Source organism: Clytia hemisphaerica, unplaced genomic scaffold (assembly GCF_902728285.1).
Source record: "Clytia hemisphaerica strain Z4C2 unplaced genomic scaffold, Clytia hemisphaerica genome assembly, whole genome shotgun sequence".
NCBI lineage: Eukaryota > Metazoa > Cnidaria > Hydrozoa > Leptothecata > Clytiidae > Clytia > Clytia hemisphaerica.
Genome location: NW_027104389.1, coordinates 447,790 through 471,173, shown reverse-complemented (window position 1 = coordinate 471,173; position 23,384 = coordinate 447,790). Strand labels below are relative to the sequence as shown.

The 23,384-nt window shown below is 35.0% G+C and overlaps 1 protein-coding gene across 1 annotated transcript; it reads left to right on the top strand.

Moving 5' to 3' along the window:
* Positions 1 to 3,334: 3,334 nt before the first annotated feature.
* LOC136819609 (uncharacterized) lies at positions 3,335 to 23,131 on the top strand. The gene is made up of 8 exons (XM_067075851.1): positions 3,335 to 5,010; positions 10,580 to 10,632; positions 11,967 to 12,045; positions 12,522 to 12,570; positions 15,269 to 15,414; positions 18,149 to 18,197; positions 20,917 to 21,239; positions 21,625 to 23,131. The coding sequence occupies exons 1-8, from the start codon at positions 3,530 to 3,532 to the stop codon at positions 21,680 to 21,682; spliced, it is 2,238 nt and encodes a 745-aa protein (XP_066931952.1). The 5' UTR covers positions 3,335 to 3,529; the 3' UTR covers positions 21,683 to 23,131.
* Positions 23,132 to 23,384: the final 253 nt, after the last annotated feature.

Below are 23,384 nucleotides of genomic sequence, written 5' to 3'. Positions count from 1 at the left end.
TCGCATTTTGTGACGCACTGATTGTATTATGTATTTATTCTGAAATGAGTTTTGTATTGTTTTATGTCCTTCAGTCCTTGGGGTATTACGTAATATTTACAGGGATCAAAGATAGTATTTATATGTGAAACAGTGTTTGTAGTGGTTTATGTTGTGTATACGTGTTGTAGTGACGTGATCTGTGTCAATGTTGTGCCAAAGAGTTTTAGTAAGTAAATTTCTTGTACATACATTTTTCTTTATCTCATGTTTGATGTATTTTCCTATTGTTCTAGGCTTACATAATATGTTGTTGTACATTTTATTTACTCGTGTTTTCTTGTAATTATTTTTAGCGCCTTTCTTATGTCAAAGAAGCCAGTAAAGCTTCAAGCACCTCAATGGTCATTTTCTTTTGACCATTACACTATCTTTATATATTCTGTAAGCGTATAAACATACCCAATACTTTTTCATTAAGGTATTTTTCTTCATAGATTTTGGTTGACTCCTCTCTGAATCTTCAGTGGATTTGTCAACTCTGTGAAATATTAAATTGCATGCTGTGGATTGAATTTGTCGTTTTGTTCTTCTTGTCTTTCTCTTCAAAATGCGTTTTCTACTATGAGGCCCCCCAGCAGACCTTCAATATTCATGCAATCACACAAAATTTTTTTCAAAATTCACACAATTTCTGTTCACACAAAGTTCTCCAATTCACACTTTCACACAATTTTTCAAAACTTTCACGCATTCATGCAGCTGAAAAAGCCCATTCACGCAAACTGCTGCGTTCTATTTGCAAGCTGTCAAAATTCATTAAAAACAGTAAGCAAAATTTGAAATGTAGAACTCACACTATTGTAAAGTAAATATTAGGGAAATTATAATTAATTAGAGATCAATCAAGCTGAGAGTTTTGAGTATTGTTTTTGGGGATATACCTTAAAGTTAAAAGGAGAGAAATTTTGGCAAGAATTTAATTTGGCAGATGGCTGAAAAAGTTTTTTCAAAGGTAACTTGAAAAATTAAAATTTGGGGAAATTTACTTTGGCAGATGAAGGACATTTTTGTCCAAAAATGCCATTAAATGAGAAAAAATCTGTTTCAAAGCCTGAAAGATAAATACACTGGTTTAAACTAGACGGGAATTTAATTTAGCAGATGGTGGAAAAGATTTATCTGTGGAATTTAATTTGGTAGATTTCAAGAAATTAACCTAAATTTCTTTCCTCAAGGTATTGTTTTGATGTTTTTGGGACCCTCAAAATACCATTTTGTTAAAAAGCAATCCAAATAAAGCATGCAAAACTGCACCTAATAGTGTCAAAATATTGATGTGCTTGTATTTTGAGCAGCTTTCTTAAATATTAGGTGACACATTTTTCTTTGTTTATAGCTATTTAACCAGAATTTTGATGATGTTAACTTGAAATTTTGACCAGTGATAGATGTTGATAATGCAAATTAACTTTAACTTTTATTGTTTCACCCAGTCACCGGAATCTATTAGAGACTTTAGTGTAATGCTCAATAACAAAATCAACCTCCCAACTTGTTTTAAAGTATCCTGTATTTTCTTACTTTTTATTTTTTTCTTTCTATTTTCTTATTATATCAATCTCCAAATATGTCCATTCAGTATGAAGCTTTTTTATTCTGATTTAGAAATGCCTCACTTTACCAAAAAGCCTGGACCATTTTTTTGCATACATTGCCATAGAGGTGTTCCGAGGCAACATGAGGAAGGGGTAATGAATTGTTTTTTTAAATAAGATTTGACTGCCTTTGCTTTTAACATTTAACCTTGAAATCAGTGAAATCAATCAGTGAAGCTCCCTCTTCTATTTCCTTCTTTAAAATTTTCATCTTTCATACCTCCAAAAATGGACCAAAATTGAATCCCTTATTTATAGACCAGAGGTGATATGCTTTTTGGGCTATCAATAACACCTTTTAAATAAAATCTTTTTTAAGCTTATAATTTTCATCGCTAATAGTTGCTAACTGTATTTATTAATTTCAATAGCTCAACACAGTGTTATCATTTAATAGGTTAATTGATTTTATGTTTCCATTGTTTATGAATTTAACTAAAAGAAAAAAAAGTATTTTATGTAAACATTTCTCAACTTCCTTTTAGATTGTTTTGAAATGATACTAAAAATTATAATTACTTTGTAGGTAACTTTGTATTAAAGGAAATTAAGATATCAGACTTTCAGGACAGGTATCTATCCTTTGTGACAATTTTTTCTTCTACATTGGTTAATAATACTAATCATAAGTCATATAAACAGTGTTTTATCCTAAAAGATCTAAATCTTTTGCCCACTTGGTGCTGGTCAAATCAAGATAATATAAATTTGATTTGAATTATATTTGTCTTTTATTATAATGTAACAGTCCGATAGATATTTATAGTACAGCTAGATAGTCTTTGCTGAACTAGGAAGTTTAATTTTCAATGATTGATCAGATCAAAACGATAGTTAGTTGTATTGAATGACTTCCAATTTTTGCATACCAATGTTAAATTTGTTCTCATATTTTTGTACTTTTATTGCTTAATAAGATAAGTGTTTTTATTGAATAATACATTGGTCATTTAAATCTGTCTGTTAGTGTAAAATTCCTTTCATTAAAAATACTTTTTTCTGTTTTCATAACATATTAAAAAATGCTTGACGTTGAGAGGTCAATCAAACTGTTTTTTTATGTCTGCTTGATTTTTTTTTGCTGCAAAGTGTCTCGAGTTTAGAAAATGCTTTTTTTCTTTATAGTAGTTTTAAAGGTGTGTTACTTTTTCTATGCTTTATGGTTTAAATTCTACAATCTTGTTACTAAAGATTTCTTAACTAACAAATCATTGGATGTGAATGGTATAAGCTAAAATAAGAACCTAAGAATTTTGTTTTTACTTTTGTAGGTAGAAAATACATTATCCTTAAAATTTCTTAACATTAACAATGATCTAAAGTAAGGGAATATCCTTAGAATGACCCTAAAAAGAGGAGCTTTGAAAGAATAGAAAAAGTACAAATTGAGAAAGTTTGTTTTTAACAAAAGATTAACCGATTAACGTCGATACTCAGTCACTTCATCATAGTTTTGCTGTCCCAAGCAATGCAAAGAGATAAAAATTAAACTTTGAGATATTTTTTGTAAAGAAAGAAATTTATGTTGCCAATTAGACATCGTCGATAGTTCATGTCAACGTGTATTGCAACCAAGTTGCAACCAAATTGCAAGTTTACAAGAGAAAGTAAAAGAAACCAAGTTTTCTGGAAATGCCTAATTAATATAGTCCCTGCTTTGGTAAAAATCTCACTTTCTTGCTTTTGTCTCATTTTAGCTCAACTAAAAAAGAAAAATCATGAAAAATGGTACCAAAACAAAATGCAAATGAAATTGCTAAATAAAAATAGCATAATCATGTAACAAGTTTTACACGTTATTGAGTGGTTCAACTTGGCATGAAACAAGTACATATAATGATTGTGTAACTCGATCCCTATTTTTGACATAACATAACAAGATCCTCCATGAAATGTCTGAATCACCAACACCATCGTGTGATGACTATATCACTACCGAAGAACTTTTCCAATCCTTTATGGATGTGGCTTTAATTGCTGAGCAGGAAATCAATAATCCGGAAAATGGTGAAATTATACAAACAAACAATGAAATCACGCAAACAAACAATATTAAAAGATCTGTAAAGAACCACACATACGCTGAAATCAGTTTCCCCCCTAAGACTGATACTAAACCATCAGAAACACACAATAATAATGAAGTTTTAATGCCATTACCGCTAATGGTCAAAACAAGTGACCCTATCTATGAATGCGTAGCTGAACAGCCACAACTGTTAGCAACACCAGATTATCCACAATTTTCAGATACAAATAAAGATGATGGTACTATTGTGACTGTCTCAGCTTCACCAACAAAAAAGACAAGCTTGCCAACACCTGATTACCCAGGAGCTGATGATAATGACATTGTAACGACACCAATACATAATGACTACGAATCTGTTATACAACCACCTATAAGACTGGTCACAGATATTTATGCTAAAGTTGATAAACATAAGACTACTGAGGTTCACAATGAGATTTCAGTGTCCCCAAATTTGTTACACAGACAATCTGGCTCTAATGAATCCATTGAAATTATTCATCAACCAGCAAGCAGGAGCAGTAGTAACAGTAGCCTGGTCCCGACTTCACCGCCAAGTAGAACAAGTAGTATGAGTAGTCAGGTTGGACATTTAACGGCTAGCAGAACAACCAGCTCCGGCAGTCAAATCGGGCATTCACCACCAAGTAGGACAAGCAGTATAAGTAGTCAGGTTGGACATTTACCGGCTAGCAGAACCACCAGCTCCGGCAGTCAAATCGGGCATTTACCTGCTAGCAGAACAAGCAGTTCCAGCAGTCAAACCCAATATCTACCAGGTAGCAGAACAAATAGCTCTGCCAGTCAAATAGGACATTTACCGGCAAGCAGAACAAATAGTTCTAACAGTTCAATTAATCACCATCCCGCAAACCGGACCAGCAGTACCACCAGTAATGTTCATATACCGGCAAGAAGAGAACACAGTTTCAGTAATACTCAACCATTATCTAAGGGTGATACTTATGAGACTATAATAAGCATCTCATCTTCACCACCAACCCCTGTGACTGAGATTGAAACAAAGGTTTCACCTTTAAGTGAATATGCTATTATTCATACAGAAGGTGAGGAGGAAGAACAAGAGCCAGATTCCTGTACATATGAATCCGTAGATGATTTGAAACTTGATTTAAGGAAACAAGGATTGGATATCCCAACACCAAGTGATGGAGAATTAAGTCCTGAAGTTATTGCTTTTGGGTTCCGCTCACAAAGGCTACATACAGAAGGACAAGCACAACTATATCAATCTTGTTTGAATACCATTGATCGGTCAGCACGTAATTCGGATAAGAAGAAACATCATTTCTTTGGTTTTGGCAAGAAACATCAAGATGTGTAAGTCTCGCTTTTTTCTTCATTTGAACCCTGTACTGAAAATGGAGACCCCACCAGTATAACTGCTTTTGTTGTTCTAATACCTTTCGTTTTAACCTTATACTGAAAATGGAGATCTTCCCCCTCCCTGGCCCTATATTTTTATCATTCCCAACCCTCCCCCGGCTCTCAAAGCAAAGAAAACGCCAGGATGTAAAAGTCTTGCTTTTGTTGTGCAAATACCTTTCGTTTAATCCTATACTGAAAATGGAGACCCCCCACCACCACTATATTTTCATCATTCTCAACCCTTTCCTGGCTCTCAAAGCAAAGAAAACGCCAGGATGTGTAAGTTTCACCTTTTTTTCATTTGAACCCTATATGAAAATGGAGATTTCCCTCCAATACTATATTTTCAAGTTTTCCCAACTCTGTCCCAATATTTTTTGCAGCTCTCAAAAGATAACAAACAATAAACATTCAATTAAAGGATGAGGTTTTGTTAAGTATTTCAATTAATTGTTTTAATTGCTAACAAATGTTGCCTGTAATTAACTTGATCTTTGTTTCCTTGTTTATTTGTTTGTCAACAAAAAATGTTTGAAGATTTTGCTGTTTGATGTTTTGTATGAATGCTTTTTGTTTGGTTACTCTTTAAATGTTTTGTTTTTTAATAAGAGTGATATCGTTTGCTTACTCATCAATTTTAATTCACAAGCTTTGGATTGACACGAATGCGGAGCAAGATTGGTCAGAAAGAGGAAAAGAAAAACATTTTTTGTTTATATCAGCACAATATAATAATAGCAAGATATATGATGTAAAATGATATGAAATGTGTGCCTGATGTGAAACGAAAACACTTTATATGTAAAAATAAGACCTTTAAGACCCTTTAATGTTTTGGACCAGCTTTTGCTTTTGCATTCTCTTACTGTCTTACAATACAACACTGCCACAATTTTTTTCTTGTTCGATTGCCAAACATTTTAGTTCGTTAAATTGTTGCAATTACATGAGGCAAAATTAAAATGAAAAACTTCGAAAAATAATTATTTCTGAGAGAGAGAGTCTTCTTCAATTAAGCAAACAAGATCTCTTTTGCTACTGCCAACCATTCATAATAATAAACGACTCAACAGTTTGAAATATATGTTAAGTTGTCTTCGATTTAAAAAATCTTCGGTACTTCAAATAAGCGCAGTGTCTTTGTTATACTCGTTTATAAGAACATCCGAAATTCTTCATGCCCTCGGATGTTCTTAACTTGTTTCTAATATTTTGGCCATAAGAGCCTTCATCTCCTCATTTAGTTTATACTTTATATTTTATAAAAAACGCGTAACTTTTCACGAAATAAAATTTAAATTCTCTCTTTGTACCAAGAATATCAATAATTCGGGTATAGAAGTACACGTTTTTTTGATTCCCTTGAGAACGGACCGAGTCCGAAACATGTCGGGAAAGATCAAAATATAATAGCCGCATTCTTTTTCACCCTTTAACATAAGTACACGTTTTATATAAATAAGAACGTAAGGCTTCGATGGCTAAAATATTAAGAACATTTTAGGGTTTCGCGGGACCTAAAACGCCCTTTTTCTTAGGAAAATCGACAAAAATGCTCGAAAAAAAGCGAAAAATAAGAATAAGAACATGTTAAGAACATTTTTAGGCTTAAAGAACATCGGAAGGCTTCAAAAATTTTGTATGTTCTTATAAAACGTGTAGTAGCTCTACCTGCCTGGAGAGTCCCTTAGAGACCATTATTGTGTGCCTGCAAAAGACAAAAAACGAAGCGCTCCAATATTTGCATTTTGAAAATAAACAAAAGCTGAAAGATTATTCCGCTTCTATTCAACATTTCTTGAAAAAGAAAAAATCTTTGAAGTTTTCAGTTATGAAAGATTATTTTGTCCACTCTGTCCAGTTCAGAAGTTTGCAAGAAATCTTACTGTAAACAATTTTGTAACGCTTCTTCAGAATGATGTCAGCATGTAGCTGGGAAGATATTCCTCTGAATGAGGATGGAAGGTGAGACTTGCTACTTGGCTACAAATATTTTCACTCGTGACAAAATGAAAATATTGTCATTTTTTTATACATTTGGTGGTATCTTTGAGGAAAAGAATCTATCTAAGTGACACTATACATGGAATCAGATATTTTTTAATTTTACAGAATTTAAATTAAAACACCAACAGAATACCAGCACTTGCTCTAGCCAAATTGGCCGAGCGACATAGCCTGTCCCACCCCCACCACGGGCGATTTGATAAATTTTGCCGTATGTCTGTCTGTTACGGTTAGAGATTAGATTTTGTGTCTCGCTAGTGCCAGCTTTCTGGTACTAAATCATCGAAAAACAGATGCATTGGAGTGCTCTTTTGAAAACGAAAAATGTCACTTCATTGTGTCGGATAAAGTAACGTTACTTAGGCCATGTTCACACGTTACTGTTCCGTTTCGTTCCGGTATGATTTTCGTTATGGATCGAGTGTGTTCATATATTGGTTTCGGAACGTTTCGGAGAAAGGAAACGGAGCAATTCCATTCCGATGAAAAAAGTGGAGTGAAACCGTTTCGATCTGTTTTGCTTTGTAACGTCTTCTTTTTTGACGTTTCGAATTTTGACGTTCACACTTGTTTTCGGAACTGTTTCGAAACGGAACGGAACGGAATTGTAACGTCTGAACATAGTCTTAAAGTGGAGGGAATTCGAATGCTAAATAAGAACATCATTCACACCGCAGAGGCCAACGAAGAACTTGCGAGAAATGTCTTAGACATGAAAAAGTACTTAACCATAACAGACCGTACTTCGCACACTTTTTCTTGTCAAAAGAGTTTGGTACAGATTCCGTCACAAAGCATAAAATCTCTTCAACATAAGCATTCCATCCTTAGTACACTCAACTCTCTCTCTCTCTCTAATTCGGAACTCTATTTTTCCAATCTTTCTGTAATTCGAACTAAAACATCGGTAGCCTCATCTGGAAAGTGGTATAAAATACTCACCGTAATCCGAATCTTTCTATAAATCGAAGAAAATTCATGGTTCCTCAAAGATCGAATTAGAGAGAGAAACCACTGTAGTGTGCTACCATTTACCTTTTCACCCACTCATCGAAAACAAAACAACATCATATATTTTTTCCAACTAAGGGAATAAAAACGTTAAAATTAATACGCAAATAATACCTCAGTTTGTTGACGGCAGAGATTTTTATCCTCTAGGTAAACAATGATTGTCCTCATGTAAACATGCAGGTTTAGTTTTAAGCATTTTCACATTTTCTTATTTTGAATTCAACACAGTGTTCAATACCGTACGTTAATTGGCAGAGCAGTGTCATATTTTCGATTGACGAAAGAACCTTTGTTTCCAATACTCAGAGAGTTTTAGCTTAGGAAAACAAAAGTTTCTCGGTCTATCAAAAGCTTGAAAGATTCATATATGAAAACGAATTAACCTTGATTGTTGATTTAAAAGATGATACTCTCTAGTTAGAATTCGAAGCAAGGAAGAGGGCAAGAAGTTTTTCGATTTAAAGAAGAATGGGCTCTTCCAGAAAAAATTTTTACATGGGGGGTGGAGGATATATTGTCTGGGGGTAGCAAAAAATCATCAAAATTTGCCTTGTCCGGGGTGTAAATTTGGTGTGTAATTTGGTGTGTCCGGGGGGTCAGCAGATGCTTGTCCGGGGGGTAAAACCTATTGTCCGGGGGGCCAAAAGTCACCCTGTCCGGGGGTAAATCACTAAAAATTGTTATATCCTCCACCCCCCATGTAAAATTTTTTCTGGAAGAGCCCAATTCTGAATTCTTTTCATCATTGGCAAAATCTATTTGTACTTATGTTTTGTAAGTCTGAAAGAATTATATCCACAGACATCTATTATAAAAATTCTAGAAAGAACTACTCCTTTTTCTGAAGCCACGGCAGTTAGAACAAAATTATGCGCCAGAGGAGGTTACAGAATTGTCTCGATTTATCTAGTGTTTTATATGAGATATATGTGACTTCACCCAATGTTTAGTATCAACCTTTCTGAGACAATAGTGCGTGGCTTGATTGTTGACAATAAGATTTTACACTTTTATGCTTTTGGGCTCTGGCTTAACCTCCAATGTACGAAGGGGCTTATGAGTTTTTTCTTTCATTTCCTCAATTTGTCGTAAGTTAAGTGAGATTTTCAATGAGACTCCGATGTTCTTATCTTTTGGAATTTTGAGCCTAAAATTGTTCTTATCTTGTTCTTATCTTTAAGGCAGAAACTGTAAGAATAATTTAAATTTAATGTCTAGTAAACAAATTCAGTCAATAATGTAATATATACGGCTTCTGGCGAGATTAGTTTCCAAACGATGTTGCGTACCTTAGCTCCAAATTTAAGTTGAGAATCTTTTTGATTCATTTTAAATGTTCTTATAAAAATCAACTATTTGTGATATTGGCTAAGTCATCATTTGTTTATTTTCGCAACTGTTCTTTTTTAATTTTGTCATTTTTTTGTAAAGAAATGCTAGAGAGACTGCTAGAGGTTTGGTTTCTCAGTAAACTAAAGGTTTTATTTTATCAGACTGGACTTCAAGTTTTTATAAATTTTGGGAAAGTTTTGCGATATCAGTTTTATTGTTGTGTTTTGCTACTTATAGAAATCTCTTGTTATTTCTGGTATGTGATATTTTAACTTCTTAGTCGAGTGATTAGAAATTGATACTAGTTAGAATTTTCATCATCTACGTAAAACATTGAAATGACATCATCATATCGTAGTTTCCAAGTAAAGAATCTTTCTTTAAAAATTAGCTGACGAAAACTATCTAAAACGTAGCGAGCACTTCACTAAAAACCGGGATTTTTCATCTCGTTTCTTGCGTAAAAAAAGCGCGGGTGATGTCTAGTATAGGCTATCTAAAACGGGGCCACCCAGCGATTTGCGTGAATGCGTTAATACGTGAATTTGGACAAAACGAATTGTGCGATTGCATGAATTAAAGGCCTGCCTGGGGGCGGGGAGGGGGTGCTTTGAAACAAGCATTGAAAAATTTTAACCATTTTACTGTTTATTTCTGTTATATATTTCTGAAATCTTTTTCAATTAAAATGGCAATCTCGCCAAGTGCTCTACACTGACCTCCATGTCATCAAAACTTTAAAAAAACAAACATTGAGAGACACATACTGACTTCACTATGGGGTAGTCTATTCCAGACAATTTCACTTTTGATATTTTGTGATAGAGGGGGTCAATGAAACATTATGCAAAATGCAACCAGTATTGGGTTTCTCGGAAAATGAAATAAGGGGGGCGCTGATGAGCGATAAGGGGCGATGACCGTGTGGTCAAGGGCACCAGCGTTTCAAACCAGTGTTTCGTGGTTCGAATCTCCGCTCTTTCCAATGTTTCGTTCTGTCCATAGTTAGCCTAGCCGGCTGGCCGTGGACCCCGTGAAAACAATCAAAAGACTGTCTAAAAGTCCTAGGTTTTTGGCCTATTTACTTTATCTCTATCTCGGACTCTATCTATCCATAAGAAAGGTCAAAATATACTTTGAAAATCCTTACTTTACTTTTTCTCTCCAGAATCGAGATCAAACCAGAAGAAAAAACGGCCTCAATGAACCGAAAGGATACCAGTAAGTATTTCACCCGATTTTTCACCCGATTTTTCACCCGATGTTTCATCCGATATTTCACCCGATATTTCACCCGATATTTCACCCGATATTTCACCCGATATTTCACCCGGCATTTCACCTAGCATTTTGTAAGTTCTTGTAATAATGACATTATACATGTTTTTGCGACTTCTGCGATAATTTTTCCTCTTTCGCCAAAATTATCTCCGAGAATTTTAAACATGGCGGCAATTCGCGAAAGTATGTTTTGTATTCTTGAAATTCGATCTTCATCAAATAAAGGATCGTTACTCTCTTTGTAATATTCAGATTTTATTGTCATGACAACAACAAATAACAAGAAACAAGACTCTTTCTGATATTATAAGCAACCACCTTTCGTTTTTCATTGATTAAAACATGCACAAACTATTACCTTCCCAAAATAAATCCAAGTCCAACATCACATCTTTGATCATGTCATAATCTAATATAAGATCACGGCATAATTATATTATTTCCAATTATGTATTGCCTACCATCCAACTACTCGAATATCTTATCTTGGCGTCCCCTTCTGTTGATCATTTATATCTGTATAGTGCAGATCGCATACCTTATCGTGGAAAAAAATGTCGGGGGAAAGTGACAAAAATTTTGAGGGGGTGACGAAATTTTCCCCTGACGATTTTTTCCCCGATATTTTATCACCCGACCAAAACTTTTACCCGATTTTTTTATCCCCAACCAAAACTTTTACCCGATTTTTTAAACCCCAACCAAAATTAAAATCTAAATTTTTCACACCTTTAGTAACCGAAATTAGTGCTTTAAACGTCGAATTACAAGATCTTTTTTCGAGCTAGTGAAGGAAACCATTTCATTTGGACAATTTAGTTGGGTGAAAGTGACTAAATAGTAAATTTCGTCGGGGAAAAGTGACAAATTTGAAATTTTGGTCGGGGGAAAGTGACGAAAATGCCTCTAGGTGACGAAATTTTTCCCCGACTAAATAAAACTGACATTTTTTTCCCCGATAAGGTATTATGCCTTGCCAATGTATCTTCTATCAGAGTGGTTTTCAATGTTCCAGATATTTCAGCGGGATAAGATTTCAGGGGATTTTTTGCGGTTGAACTTTTATGAGTATGACATATTTATTTGATGGACAATTTCAATGCAATAAAGAAAAAAAATTGATTCTTTTCTAAAAAACTTTTCGACTTAATAATGTGTTTCACGGGCGAGAAAATTCCCATAGGACTTGTATTATTGCAGTTCCCCAGAAGTGAGCTATTTAATATTTAATATTCCCATTATTTCGTTGTATAATTGCTTTTTCCGTACTTTAGGTATACCGTGCTTATGTTCCGGTTATTTATTCAAGCAAGGTGGAACGGGAATCACACCAAAAAACTGGAGATTAAGATGGTAAGAATGAATGAATGAATGATTGAATGAATGAATGATTGATTGAATGAATGAGTGAATGAATGAGATGTAAAGAATAAGAGAATGATGGTCGGCCAATGAACGGATGATAAGCATAGATATTGGTGTTGGTCTATAGATTTCCATATCTGGATCGTTCATTGTTTTTGATTTACTTCAAATTTGCTAGAAGTAGCACAGTGCTTCATCCGAGATCGTATCGAAGCTTCTGTTGTAGAAACCAAAGCTAGTTGCACGGTGTTCTAGAAAACTTCCAGACACAGCGAGTAGGGAGAGCGGACTCGAGATAGTTGACCTGGGAATCGCCACACAGCGAGTAGGGGCAATGGACTCGAGATAGTTGACCTGGGAATCGCCATGAGAGACCGTGACAGAATCCATTGTTTCGACCGTGGTCGAGCAATGATGATGATAATCAAAAGCTGATGCTAGCTTTTTCCTTCTTTTTCTTCTAGGTTCGAATTGAAAAAGGATAACTGCTTATATTATTATAAGAACGAACAGGTTTGATAACTTACTAATTTCCATCGTTTTAATGCAGTGTCTCCTTCTTATAAAGATTTGGTCATAATTATCTCAGAAACTTCTCTATGTTTTCTGGTAAATTCGTATCTTTGAAAGTACCGTTGATGCTCTCTAATTGGATGTTCGACTGTTCGATACGCTCCATTATTTGATGATATTGAAAGCCACCCTCAGCAAGAAACTATCATAAACGACGCTCTATCGTTCGACACGCTCCCTTATTTGAGAGAGCGCTAACTGTACACTTCATTTTGCGCTTAAACTTTTGGAGATCTTAAATGATTTCCGCAGACATAGAGTGGGGTACCCAGTTGGCGTGAGTTTAAAGATTCCCGTTTACTTATATCGGCAGTATATTTTGCTGGTACTTATTTTCAGTTCTTCCGCGTGGACTAATTTCTGGCGAGGAAATATTTCATGTTTTCTTAACATGAAATGCCATAACGAAAAATAGAAAAATAAAACTATTACGAAAGTTTTCACTTTTCCGATTACTGTTACAAAATTGTGCACCCTAACTGCTATGGTGGATTTTTATTCCTAAATTTTTCTCTATAAGTTACTAAAAGATACTTCTTTCAGACTCCGAATCTGATTTTCTCTGAAACGCCATAGATTTTGTTAAATTCATGATATTCATGACGTAATGTTTTCTACGGAAACACCCCGGTTTTAGCCATTAGTGTCAAATTTAAACTCGACAAAAGTTGTATAAAATTTGCCACTACTGCCAAAAAACGGGGTCTTTCCGTAGAAAACATTACATCATGAATATCATAAACTAGCAGTTAGCTGAAGCTATAAATGCCCCGAAACCGCCGGAGTTAAACATTTATTGCCAGCCATTTATAATTTGATAAGTAACATTTAGTTACGACGATAAAAGCCTTTTAAAACAACATTATGTTCTAAAGTTGAAATTAGATGTAAAGTCCTTTTCTTGGCTGTCATCCTTAAAGTCCGGCAGTAGGACGTGACAACTGAGGAGTATATTCTGACTCAACCTCAAGATTACTTTGGAATAATTAGGTTTGAGAAGAACGTTTCACAATATACGCAATCAGGGTAAACTTGGGTAGGATTTGTAGGACAAATTTTTCTGGAAAATAAACATTTCTTTTTTGTTGTTTTAAGACTGAGTGTAATAGAAGAGTGGAAAATTAGAAGGAATTTCAAGATCAAGTGAGGGTGTAGCCTTGAGGCGCTTTCAGAGACACACTCATAGCTGTCAACTCTCCCGCATTGCGCGGGAGACTCCCGCATTTCTCGACGCGCGTTTAAACCCTTTATCTAAATCGGAATATTACGGAATTATTTGAAAAGTCATTGTCTAAATTCGCCCGATTTTTCGATCCCGATTTCCCAATAATAATATCCTGATTTCCCGAATTAGAAAGAATCGAATATCGCATTTTTATTCCTAATTTCCCGATTCCCTGATTTTTTTCCTGACTGTTTTTTGAATCTGTTTCTACCGCATTCTAGACGCTTCAGGTTGACAGCTATGCACACTGCATATATTAAGTTATTTGATATAATAGAGGCCACTAGTGCGTCTACTCAAATCTATTGTGGTTTGTTGTTTCGGACGTTATTTAATGAGAGAATGATAGTCATAGGTGAAATTTTGCAGTGAATATTAGGCTTTAGCCAAAGTTCAGAGCGCTTTAATTAAAAGAGTTGTTAGCTTTAAGTGAAAATAAAGGAGTTTTAAAAATGCCAAAATTAACAAGAAAGAAATGTTAAAGAAAACCATCCTTAAAACTGAAAGTTACAAATGTCTACTTAGTCAAAAGAAAAAAATACTAACTTGAGTAAATGTAAAATAGCTAAACATTTGAAGGCTTCAACTTAAATAATTTGTTTACACACCAAAGCACAAAAGCTAGATGTGGAAGCTTCAAAAAGATAACCTCATATTCAGATGGTGTTATTTCAAAGCTCTAAAGAAGCAATTAAAATACACCATCTGACAAATTTGGTTTGTGGTTTGTGCAGGGATCGCGCTTAACCCTTAGAAGCCAGAATACGTATATATACGTTTTGAAAAGGCCATTTTACCGATACACAGTCTTTTGGTCATAACTCCTGACCACTTGAGATTCAGAGAAAAAAAATCTGCTATTTTTTGTAGCTGAGAGAAAGAGCTTTCCAACGATACCAAAGTTGATACCTGAATCGTTTGTCCTGGTCGAGAAATTGCCTTTGAAAGAAATAATTTCCAGAAAAAAATGATGAAATTTTTGGCATTTTTCAAAAAAGAGAGCGGCTTCTAAGGGTTAATAAAAATTTTTCAAGGATATTTTAAGATTATACCTCTGTTTTCTTGATTCTTGACTGTGAACTTGTCCAAATGATTCGGGATAGCTCAGAAACCTACCTTCTCTTTAGGGTGTACGTATATATAGCTAGTTTATTCGGACGCAGCAAAAGTAAAGTAAGTACGCACGCGTGAACATTTTTAGAACCTCGGCGGCCCGCCTGAGAAACGAAACAACATCAACATCATGAATATTTTTTTGGCGAGCAAGTCCGCTACGTGAAGCAACAAAAGCCCCTTCGGGGCAATGAGTACCCAAGTCGAAATTCACACCAACTGGGTTATGACGCCAACTGGGTACCGCACTCTAGTGCAGTATCGATTAATAAGCTTTACACTGACATGGTTTGCTTTCAGGATCCTACACCGGCTGGAGCTGTTATTTTAACAAAGTATCAAGTGACCAGAGCTGTGGAAGCGAACAAGAGGTTTTCATTCAAGCTAACTAAAGGTGGAGCCAGAACATACTATTTTGCTGCCAACTCAGAAGACGAAATGAAAAAGTAAGACTTCCACTTAATACAGTTTTCGGTGTTAAAAGTTGTTCTTAGATGGATTTCCATTGAGCTTACTTTCCGCGCGGTATTAATTTTTCATGCGGTACACATGTGCACTATGTATTTTTGACGTCATCTGAAATGAAAAACTTCCACTCGCTCGCATAATAAAAAGCAGAACCATGCTCTAGTTTTTTGAAAAACCAAAACAGCGAATTAAATTAAATGCGATTGACGTCACAATTCAATTGTTATAAAGTGCCACGCTGAAAATAGAACATTGGAATCTTTTTCAGAATGTCGCCAAGATGAAAATTCAGCTCAAGAAAAATTCATCCACTCGGAAAATAAGCTCAATGGAAAACCGGCTTTTTAGACGGATTTTCTTCTGAGCGAAGTATGTAAAAAATAAAAAGCCTTTGCCCTCTCATAATTCTACAAAATTCCAAATTCACCAAATTTTGAAGAATATGTGCTGATTTGCTGTATACAATCCATTTTCCGCTGTGACCACTGTTTTATGTGCCTTAGTCAAAGGGGGGGGGGTGCAGAGGCAGGGTACTAAGTAACCCATACTAACTTGATTTTTTACTAAAATTTTGTTTAGTACCACCCACCCATATTTAGTACCGGGTACTACTTCATCTTTGCTGTAAAAAATAGGGACACCACCCCTAAAATCTTAAATTTTACAGATTAGACCAAGAGACGGGTACTATTGTTAGTTTTTGGACCTACCCCGGTGGGGTGAAGGTCTTATAAATTCACCTCTGTCCGTCCGTCCGTTCGTTCGTTACCAGCTTTTCTCGAGATTGAATCATAGGAATCATTTGATTTTTGGTACAAAGGTGCAAAACGGTGGTGGCCAAAATGTGACGGAGCCCGATTTTCGAAAGAAAAATTTTTTGGCCAAATTTGGGCCAAAAAACGGCTAAAAAACGGGTTAATTAAATTTTTTTGATTTTTTGCATGTAAGTAGGGTACCATCATAGGTAAAAGATAGCTCAAGCAGATTTTTGCTAAAAAATTTATTTGTCTTAAAAAACACATGTTTATCTATAAGAATCACTATTAAGAAGCATACATCAATGTTCTTAGTCAAATTACTCAATTTCTTTATGAGATAGAAGTTTTTTTTTGCTCACGAGGGCTTACTTTTGAAGAATATGTGTGTTTAGACATGAAATTTTGGTTGCTTGGCGTGTTTTTATAGAAAAACTGGCCAAGTTCAATATTTTTTTATAAGCACATTATCAATTACTTAGGTAATAGCTTTGTTCGAGATTGGCTCTTTCATTCTTTAAGACTTTTTGCACAAAGATGCATAACTAAAAACCCTCGAATGTGACGGAGCCCAATTTTCGAAAAAAAAATGTTTTTGGGCAAATTTAGGCCAAAAAACGGCTAAAAAGCAGGTTTTTTGGACTTTGTGAAAAATTGGATCATTGATTTTTTCTGATTTTTTGCATGGAAGTAGGGTACCATCATAGGTAAAAGATCGCTCAGGGAGATTTTTGCAAAAAGATTTATTGGCTCAAAAAACGCATGTTTATCTATAAGAATCACTATTAATAAGCTATACATTAATGTTCTTAGTCAAATTACTCAATTTTTATATGAGATAGATGTTTTTTTTGCTCACAAGGGCTTACTTTTGAAGCATATGTGTGATTAGACATGAAATTTTGGTTGTTTGGCGTGTTTTTATAGAAAAACTGGCCAAGTTCGATATTTTTTTATAAGCACATTATCAATTACTTAGGTATTAGCTTTTCTCGAGATTGGCTCTTTCATTCTTTATGATTTTTTGCACAAAGATGCATAACTATAAACCCTTGAATGTGACTGAGCCCGATTTTCGAAAAAAAATGTTTTTGGGCAAATTTGGGCCAAAAAACGGCTAAAAAAAGGGTTTTTTGGACTTTGTGAAATAATTGGATCATTGTTTTTTCTGATTTTTTGCATGAAAGTAGGTAAAAGATGGGTCAAGCAGATTTTTGTAAAAAAACTTTCAGCTCAAAAAACGCATCTTTATCTATAAGAATCACTATTAATAAGCATACATCAATGTTCTTAGCCAAATTACTCAATTTTTTGATGAGATAGATGTTTTTTATGCTCACGAAGTCTTGATTATGAAAGAATATTTCAAGAGCATGAAATTTTGGTTTCTAAACGTTTTTTTATAAGAGACAAACGACTAATTTTAATAAATCGTCACTATTTGTGTTCTGAATGATTGTTTAACGTTCATTCTCACGTAGATATCAATTATATATGTGTTAAATGCATAACCAGGTAGGTCCATAAAAGTATCACTTGTTCAGACTTAAAATTCAAATCAAAAAAATTTATTTATTTGAAAAAAGTCAAAATATTACAACAAACTACTTTTTTTATTGAAAAACAGCAAAATTCTGTGAAAAAGTACCCAAATTGTATCCTGTACTTGCTTGAAGAGTGAAAAATACACACCCCTACCCCCAAAGTAGTACCGGGTACTAACTTTTTTGAAATGCAAAAATAGACACCACCACCTGGCTATGGGTCAGTACCCTGTGTCTGTACCCCCCCCCCACCTGCTTAGTCTGGACCCACTGGCTGTCTGGGTAAATATTTAAGAATCTTGGCAGACAGACAAGAAAAAAATTCAAAAATTTACTGTTTCTAGTGGTTATATGGTTCTATAATTACCGTGTAATGACTGAAAATATCCTTTTATTTCACTTTCTGTCTCTAGATGGATGAAAAACCTCGGTGAAGCAGTTACCATTGCAATGTCGGACCAGGTACGATTTGAATATAATTTCTTCTCGTTTTCCAAAATACAGTGCAGCCTCTTTAACTGGAACTTTTCTAACTCGAATCGAAGTACAAGTGTCTATCACGTATGAGAAAATTAAGCATAAATCAGTCAAGTCTCTTTAACCCAAACCTCGATAACTCGAATGTCTCCTTAACTCGAACAAGTTTTATGGTCCCAACAGTTTTAACAATACCTTATAAACCTTGCTCCATACAATCGATTGTCACTTTAACTCGAATGTCACCTTAACTCGAATGGGTTTTATGGTCCCAACAGTTAACAATAACTTATAAACCTTGCTCCATACAATCGAATGTCACTTTAACTCGAATGTCACCTTAACTCGAATGGGTTTTATGGTCCCAACAGTTAACAATACCTTAAAAGCCTTACTCCATACAATCGAATGTCACTTTAACTCGAATGTCACCTTAACTCGAATGGGTTTTATGGTCCCAACAGTTAACAATAACTTATAAACCTTGCTCCATACAATCGAATGTCACTTTAACTCGAATGTCACCTTAACTCAAATGGGTTTTATGGTCCCAACAGTTAACAATAACTTATAAACCTTGCTCCATACAATCGAATGTCACTTTAACTCGAATGTCACCTTAACTCGAATGGGTTTTATGGTCCCAACAGTTAAACAATACCTTAAAAGCCGTACTCCATACAATCGAATGTCACTTAACGCGAATGTCACTCGAATGGGTTTTATGTCCCAACATTACAAACCTAAAAGCCTTACTCCATACAATCGAATGTCACTTAACTCGAATGTCACGACCTTAACTCGAATGGGTGTTTATGGTCCCACAGTTAACAATAACTTATAAACCTTGCTCATACAATCGAATGTCACTTTAACTCGAATGTCACCTAACTCGAAGGGTTTTTAGGTCCAAACAGTTAACATTTATAACCTTGCTCCATACAATCGAATGGATGTCACCTTTAACTCGAATGTCCCAACAGTTAACAATAACTAGAAATGCTCCAACTTTAATCGAATGTCACCTTAACTCGAATGTCCCTTAACGCGAATGGGGTTTATGGGCCCAACAGTTAACAATAACTTATAAACCTTGCTCCATACAATCGAATGTCACTTTAACTCGAATGTCACCTTAACTCGAATGGGTTTTATGGTCCCAACAGTTAACAATACCTTAAAACCTTACTCCAATCGAATGTCACTTTACTCGAATGTCACCTGAACTCGAAGGGTTTTATGGTCTCAACAGTTAACATAACTTATAACGCCCATACAATCGAATGTCACTTTAACTCGAATGTCACCTAACTTAACTCGAATGGGTTTTATGGTCCCAACAGTTAACAAACCTTAAAAGCCTTACTCCGTACATCGAATGTCACTTTAACTCGATGTCACCTTAACTCGAATGGGTTTTATGGTCCCAACAGTTAACAATAACTTAAAACCTCTCCATACAATCGAATGTCACTTTAACTCGAATGTCACCTTAACTCGAATGGGTTTTATGGTCCCAACAGTTACAATAACTTATAACCTTGCTCCATACAATCGAAAATCGAATGTCACCTTAACTCGAATGGGTTTTATGGTCCCAACAGTTAACAATAACTTATAAACCTTGCTCCATACAAGCGAATGTCACTTAACTCGAATGTCCCACCTTAACTCGAATGGGTTTTTATGGTCCCAACAGTTAACAATAACCTTAAAGCCTTACTCCCATACAATCGAATGTCACTTTAACGCGAATTTTAACTCGAAGGGTTTTATGGTCCCAACAGTTAACAATAACTTATAAACCTTGCTCCATACAATCGAATGTCACTTTAACTCGAATGTCACCTTAACTCGAATGGGTTTTATGGTCCCAACAGTTAACAATACCTTAAAAGCCTTACTCCGTACAATCGAATGTCACTTTAACTCGAATGTCACCTTAACTCGAATGGGTTTTATGGTCCCAACAGTTAACAATACCTAAAACCTTGCTCCATACAATCGAATGTCACTTTAACTCGAATGTCACCTTAACTCGAATGGGTTTTATGGTCCCAACAGTTAACAATACCTTAAAAGCCTTACTCCATAACTCGAATGTCTCCTTAACTCAAACAAATTTGCGTTACCCGTGCGTTACCGAGTTATAGAGACTCCACTGTATTCTTGCCTAAGTCCATGTTTTGTTCAAAATGATTAAAACAAAGACTTTGTCTATACAGTTGACGCTCTCTAATTTGACGTTCTATCATTCGATACACTCCATTATTCGATAATATTGAAGTCACCGTCTGCATACAAGAAACTCTCATAAATAACACTCCCTTATTTAATGAAAATCCAACCTCTTGAAAATCGGATTAGAGAGCGTCAACTGCAGTGCGATTTCTTTCTACTTTTCCTCTTAATCTTAGGTGCCTAATAAACGCCCCTCCCCCCCCGGCTTGTTAATTGTTCGATTTTTCTCCAACCCCATCAGGACCCCCATCCCGTTTATTAATTCTTTAAAACAATTTCAGCTGTCAAAAGAAAAACCTCTTATTCTGCTCTAAAAAGCTTGGTTCTAGTCTATAATTACCTTTTTTGGGGGGATTTTTTGAGGTACCGTCAATCAGCTCCCCTTATCGTTTATTAGACACCCGAGGGTAAGTTGTGAATGAATTTCAGAAGATTTTCATACCACTACTATTTCTATTTTCAGTCCTCAATCCCAGAATGTAGTTTAAAGAACGTCAGCGTACCAGCAACCTCCATTATGGAACCCGATTGTCATGGGTTTCTATGGAAACAAGGAAACTTTCACAAATCATGGCGTCGTCGTTACTGTGTCTTGAAATACGGTTGTTTGTTTTATTATGAAGAAATCACTGACCAATCAGCTATCGGTGTCTTCAAACTACACAATTATACGATCGCCCATTTTGACATGAAAGATTCTAACAAACATGGCATCCAAGCTTTGCCGCCTGGTCGTAAAATGCGAACATATTATTTTTACGCCGAAAGTGAAATTGATTGGAAAAGGTAGAAACTTATTGGGCTTTTCCAGAAAAAAATTTAATATTGGGGGTGGAGAATATGACATTTTTTGGAAATTTACCCCCCCCCCCCGGACATTGTGACTTTTGACCCCCAAAACAGCAGATCCATGGAGAGCCCATTCTAAGAAAAATAGGTCTCTATAAAGACAAGATATTCAACTTTGAGTTTTTTCGATCTTGGTATGAATCAGATTTTGCTTTAGGAGAATTTTGAAATCATAAGTTAGCAGAGCACAGAAAGTATTTTTTAATATACATGTTTTAATTTGGGCACGCCAAGCAAAGAAGGATGGGGAAGCAAGACTCAGTCAATTAATTAAGGATCAGTGGGATTGTCTCATTCAGATCTTTTATCTTTTATTGTTTAGATGGATGGAGGCTTTAAAACATTCGATTCAAGTCAAGAAACCTCCTGTTGGTTCTTGAAAACTTACATTGTGACGTTTGGGACGCTGTTTCATTTGTGGATGTAGAAGAAGATGGTACGTTATTTCGGAGTGTGGATTGCAGAAGCTTTGCCAATTCAATTCAAGATGCTGTTTGAATCGACTCGTCTAAGCAGAGCCTGAGGGTGAAACTAAGATTGTTTCAATCTCGTACCCAGACCCACTTGTACAACACTTTGGTTTTTCTGTCTCGTGAGCGTTTTAGAAAAATCATGAAAAGGCACTGGATAAAAGATTATGGTTTGTTTGATGACAAAGTTTGTCTGAAAACCGACTCTAAAGGGAATTAAAGTTCATGTACAATGTGATTACATTTGTGGAAAGATTTGCTATCCTTAGAAAGGCGATGGGTGAACGACCAATTCTTATCGTCTGCTCAACGGCTATTTTTGCTTGAGTACTTTTTTGTTTTTAAATTTGTTTTAACAACTGCAAAGTTTTTTCAAGCTCGTCATTTTTTTCATAGCGATTAAGACCCCACTTCAAATGTAGTTGACTTTGAAAATTTTCTGTAAAATAATTGATTCAATGAATTTGGAGGCTCTGATTATTTCTTTCGATGGCTTCAGTATTTAAAATTTTGTTTTACAAAAGGCCACGTGGGTTGGTGGTACTAGGGTTAGAGAATGCTGGGTATGTGGACTGGACCTCTGAAAATCGACCTTTAGAGAAACTAAATCTTTGCGGAAAAGTTACTCTGAGAGAGACGCGAAAAGTGATCTTTAGAGAGATAATTCTTAAGAAAATTCCTAACCTCATAACCTTACAGAGAGATTTTTTTACTTTTCATGGTTTTGCCGTCCGAACATACCAACGTATCACCTATTGCTGTCCGTTTTTGAAAGGCTTATGATGGTAGAACTGATAGAATTTAGACGTTTCTGAAAACCATCAAAATCATAAAAACGTACGAATCAGACAATTTGTACGAGGTTGGGCCCATCCATAAATGGAGTAATTTCCACTACTTTTTTCCTAGGAAATAGGAAATGCCCAGATTCTGTAAAAATATGTATATATTTATATAAAAAGATGTATTTTTTGTGTGCAAAAAAGTGTTTTTGTATTTTAGAGAGTTCTAAAGTTAATACCGGGTGGTTTTGATGTATCGCTTTAATAACTATATATACTTTATAATATTTTTATTTGAGTTTTATTTTTTTTTATCTTTTTTTTCTTGAATTCTTTTCTTGCAGTGAGCGCAAACTGAATTTGTACCAAAAATTAAGATATCTTTTTCAAAATATTATTTTCTCAATATGCTTTTAATAATTTTTTTTTTTTAGGGAGAAGAATGATATAGATTTTAGTTTTATCCTTTTGAGCAAAGTTTTATATTTTATGATTTTTACACTTATCTTAGTTTCTATAAATTTGAGATCGTTGATATTTTGAAATTGTTAAAATTGATTTATCCTTTGAAAAAGAAATTACATAATACATAGTTAATTGTTAATTGTTAAAGATTAAATTCTGAAAATAATTTTCCCTCTCAATAGATGGACCTGATAGACTACAGATTTCCTCCTTCACTTCAGACCACTACTCGCTTGAAAGAAGACTTCTATATAATTTTACGAGAGCCTTCTATAAATTGGTTTTGGCCTAAAGTAAGTTAGAAATTTCCATAAAAATTTGACTCTTGGACTCACGGGGAGGCTACTACCATTTGTGCCCTTCCC

What these genes read in the sequence shown, in the direction of transcription:
- LOC136819609 (XM_067075851.1), top strand. Translation starts at nt 3,530, where the DNA reads ATGTCTGAATCACCAACACCATCGTGTGATGACTATATCACTACCGAA. An exon ending in AATGAACCGAAAGGATACCA is followed by an intron (nt 10,633 to 11,966) that starts GTAAGTATTTCA and finishes TCCGTACTTTAG; the next exon opens with GTATACCGTGCTTATGTTCC. An exon ending in TCAGAAGACGAAATGAAAAA is followed by an intron (nt 15,415 to 18,148) that starts GTAAGACTTCCA and finishes TTCTGTCTCTAG; the next exon opens with ATGGATGAAAAACCTCGGTG.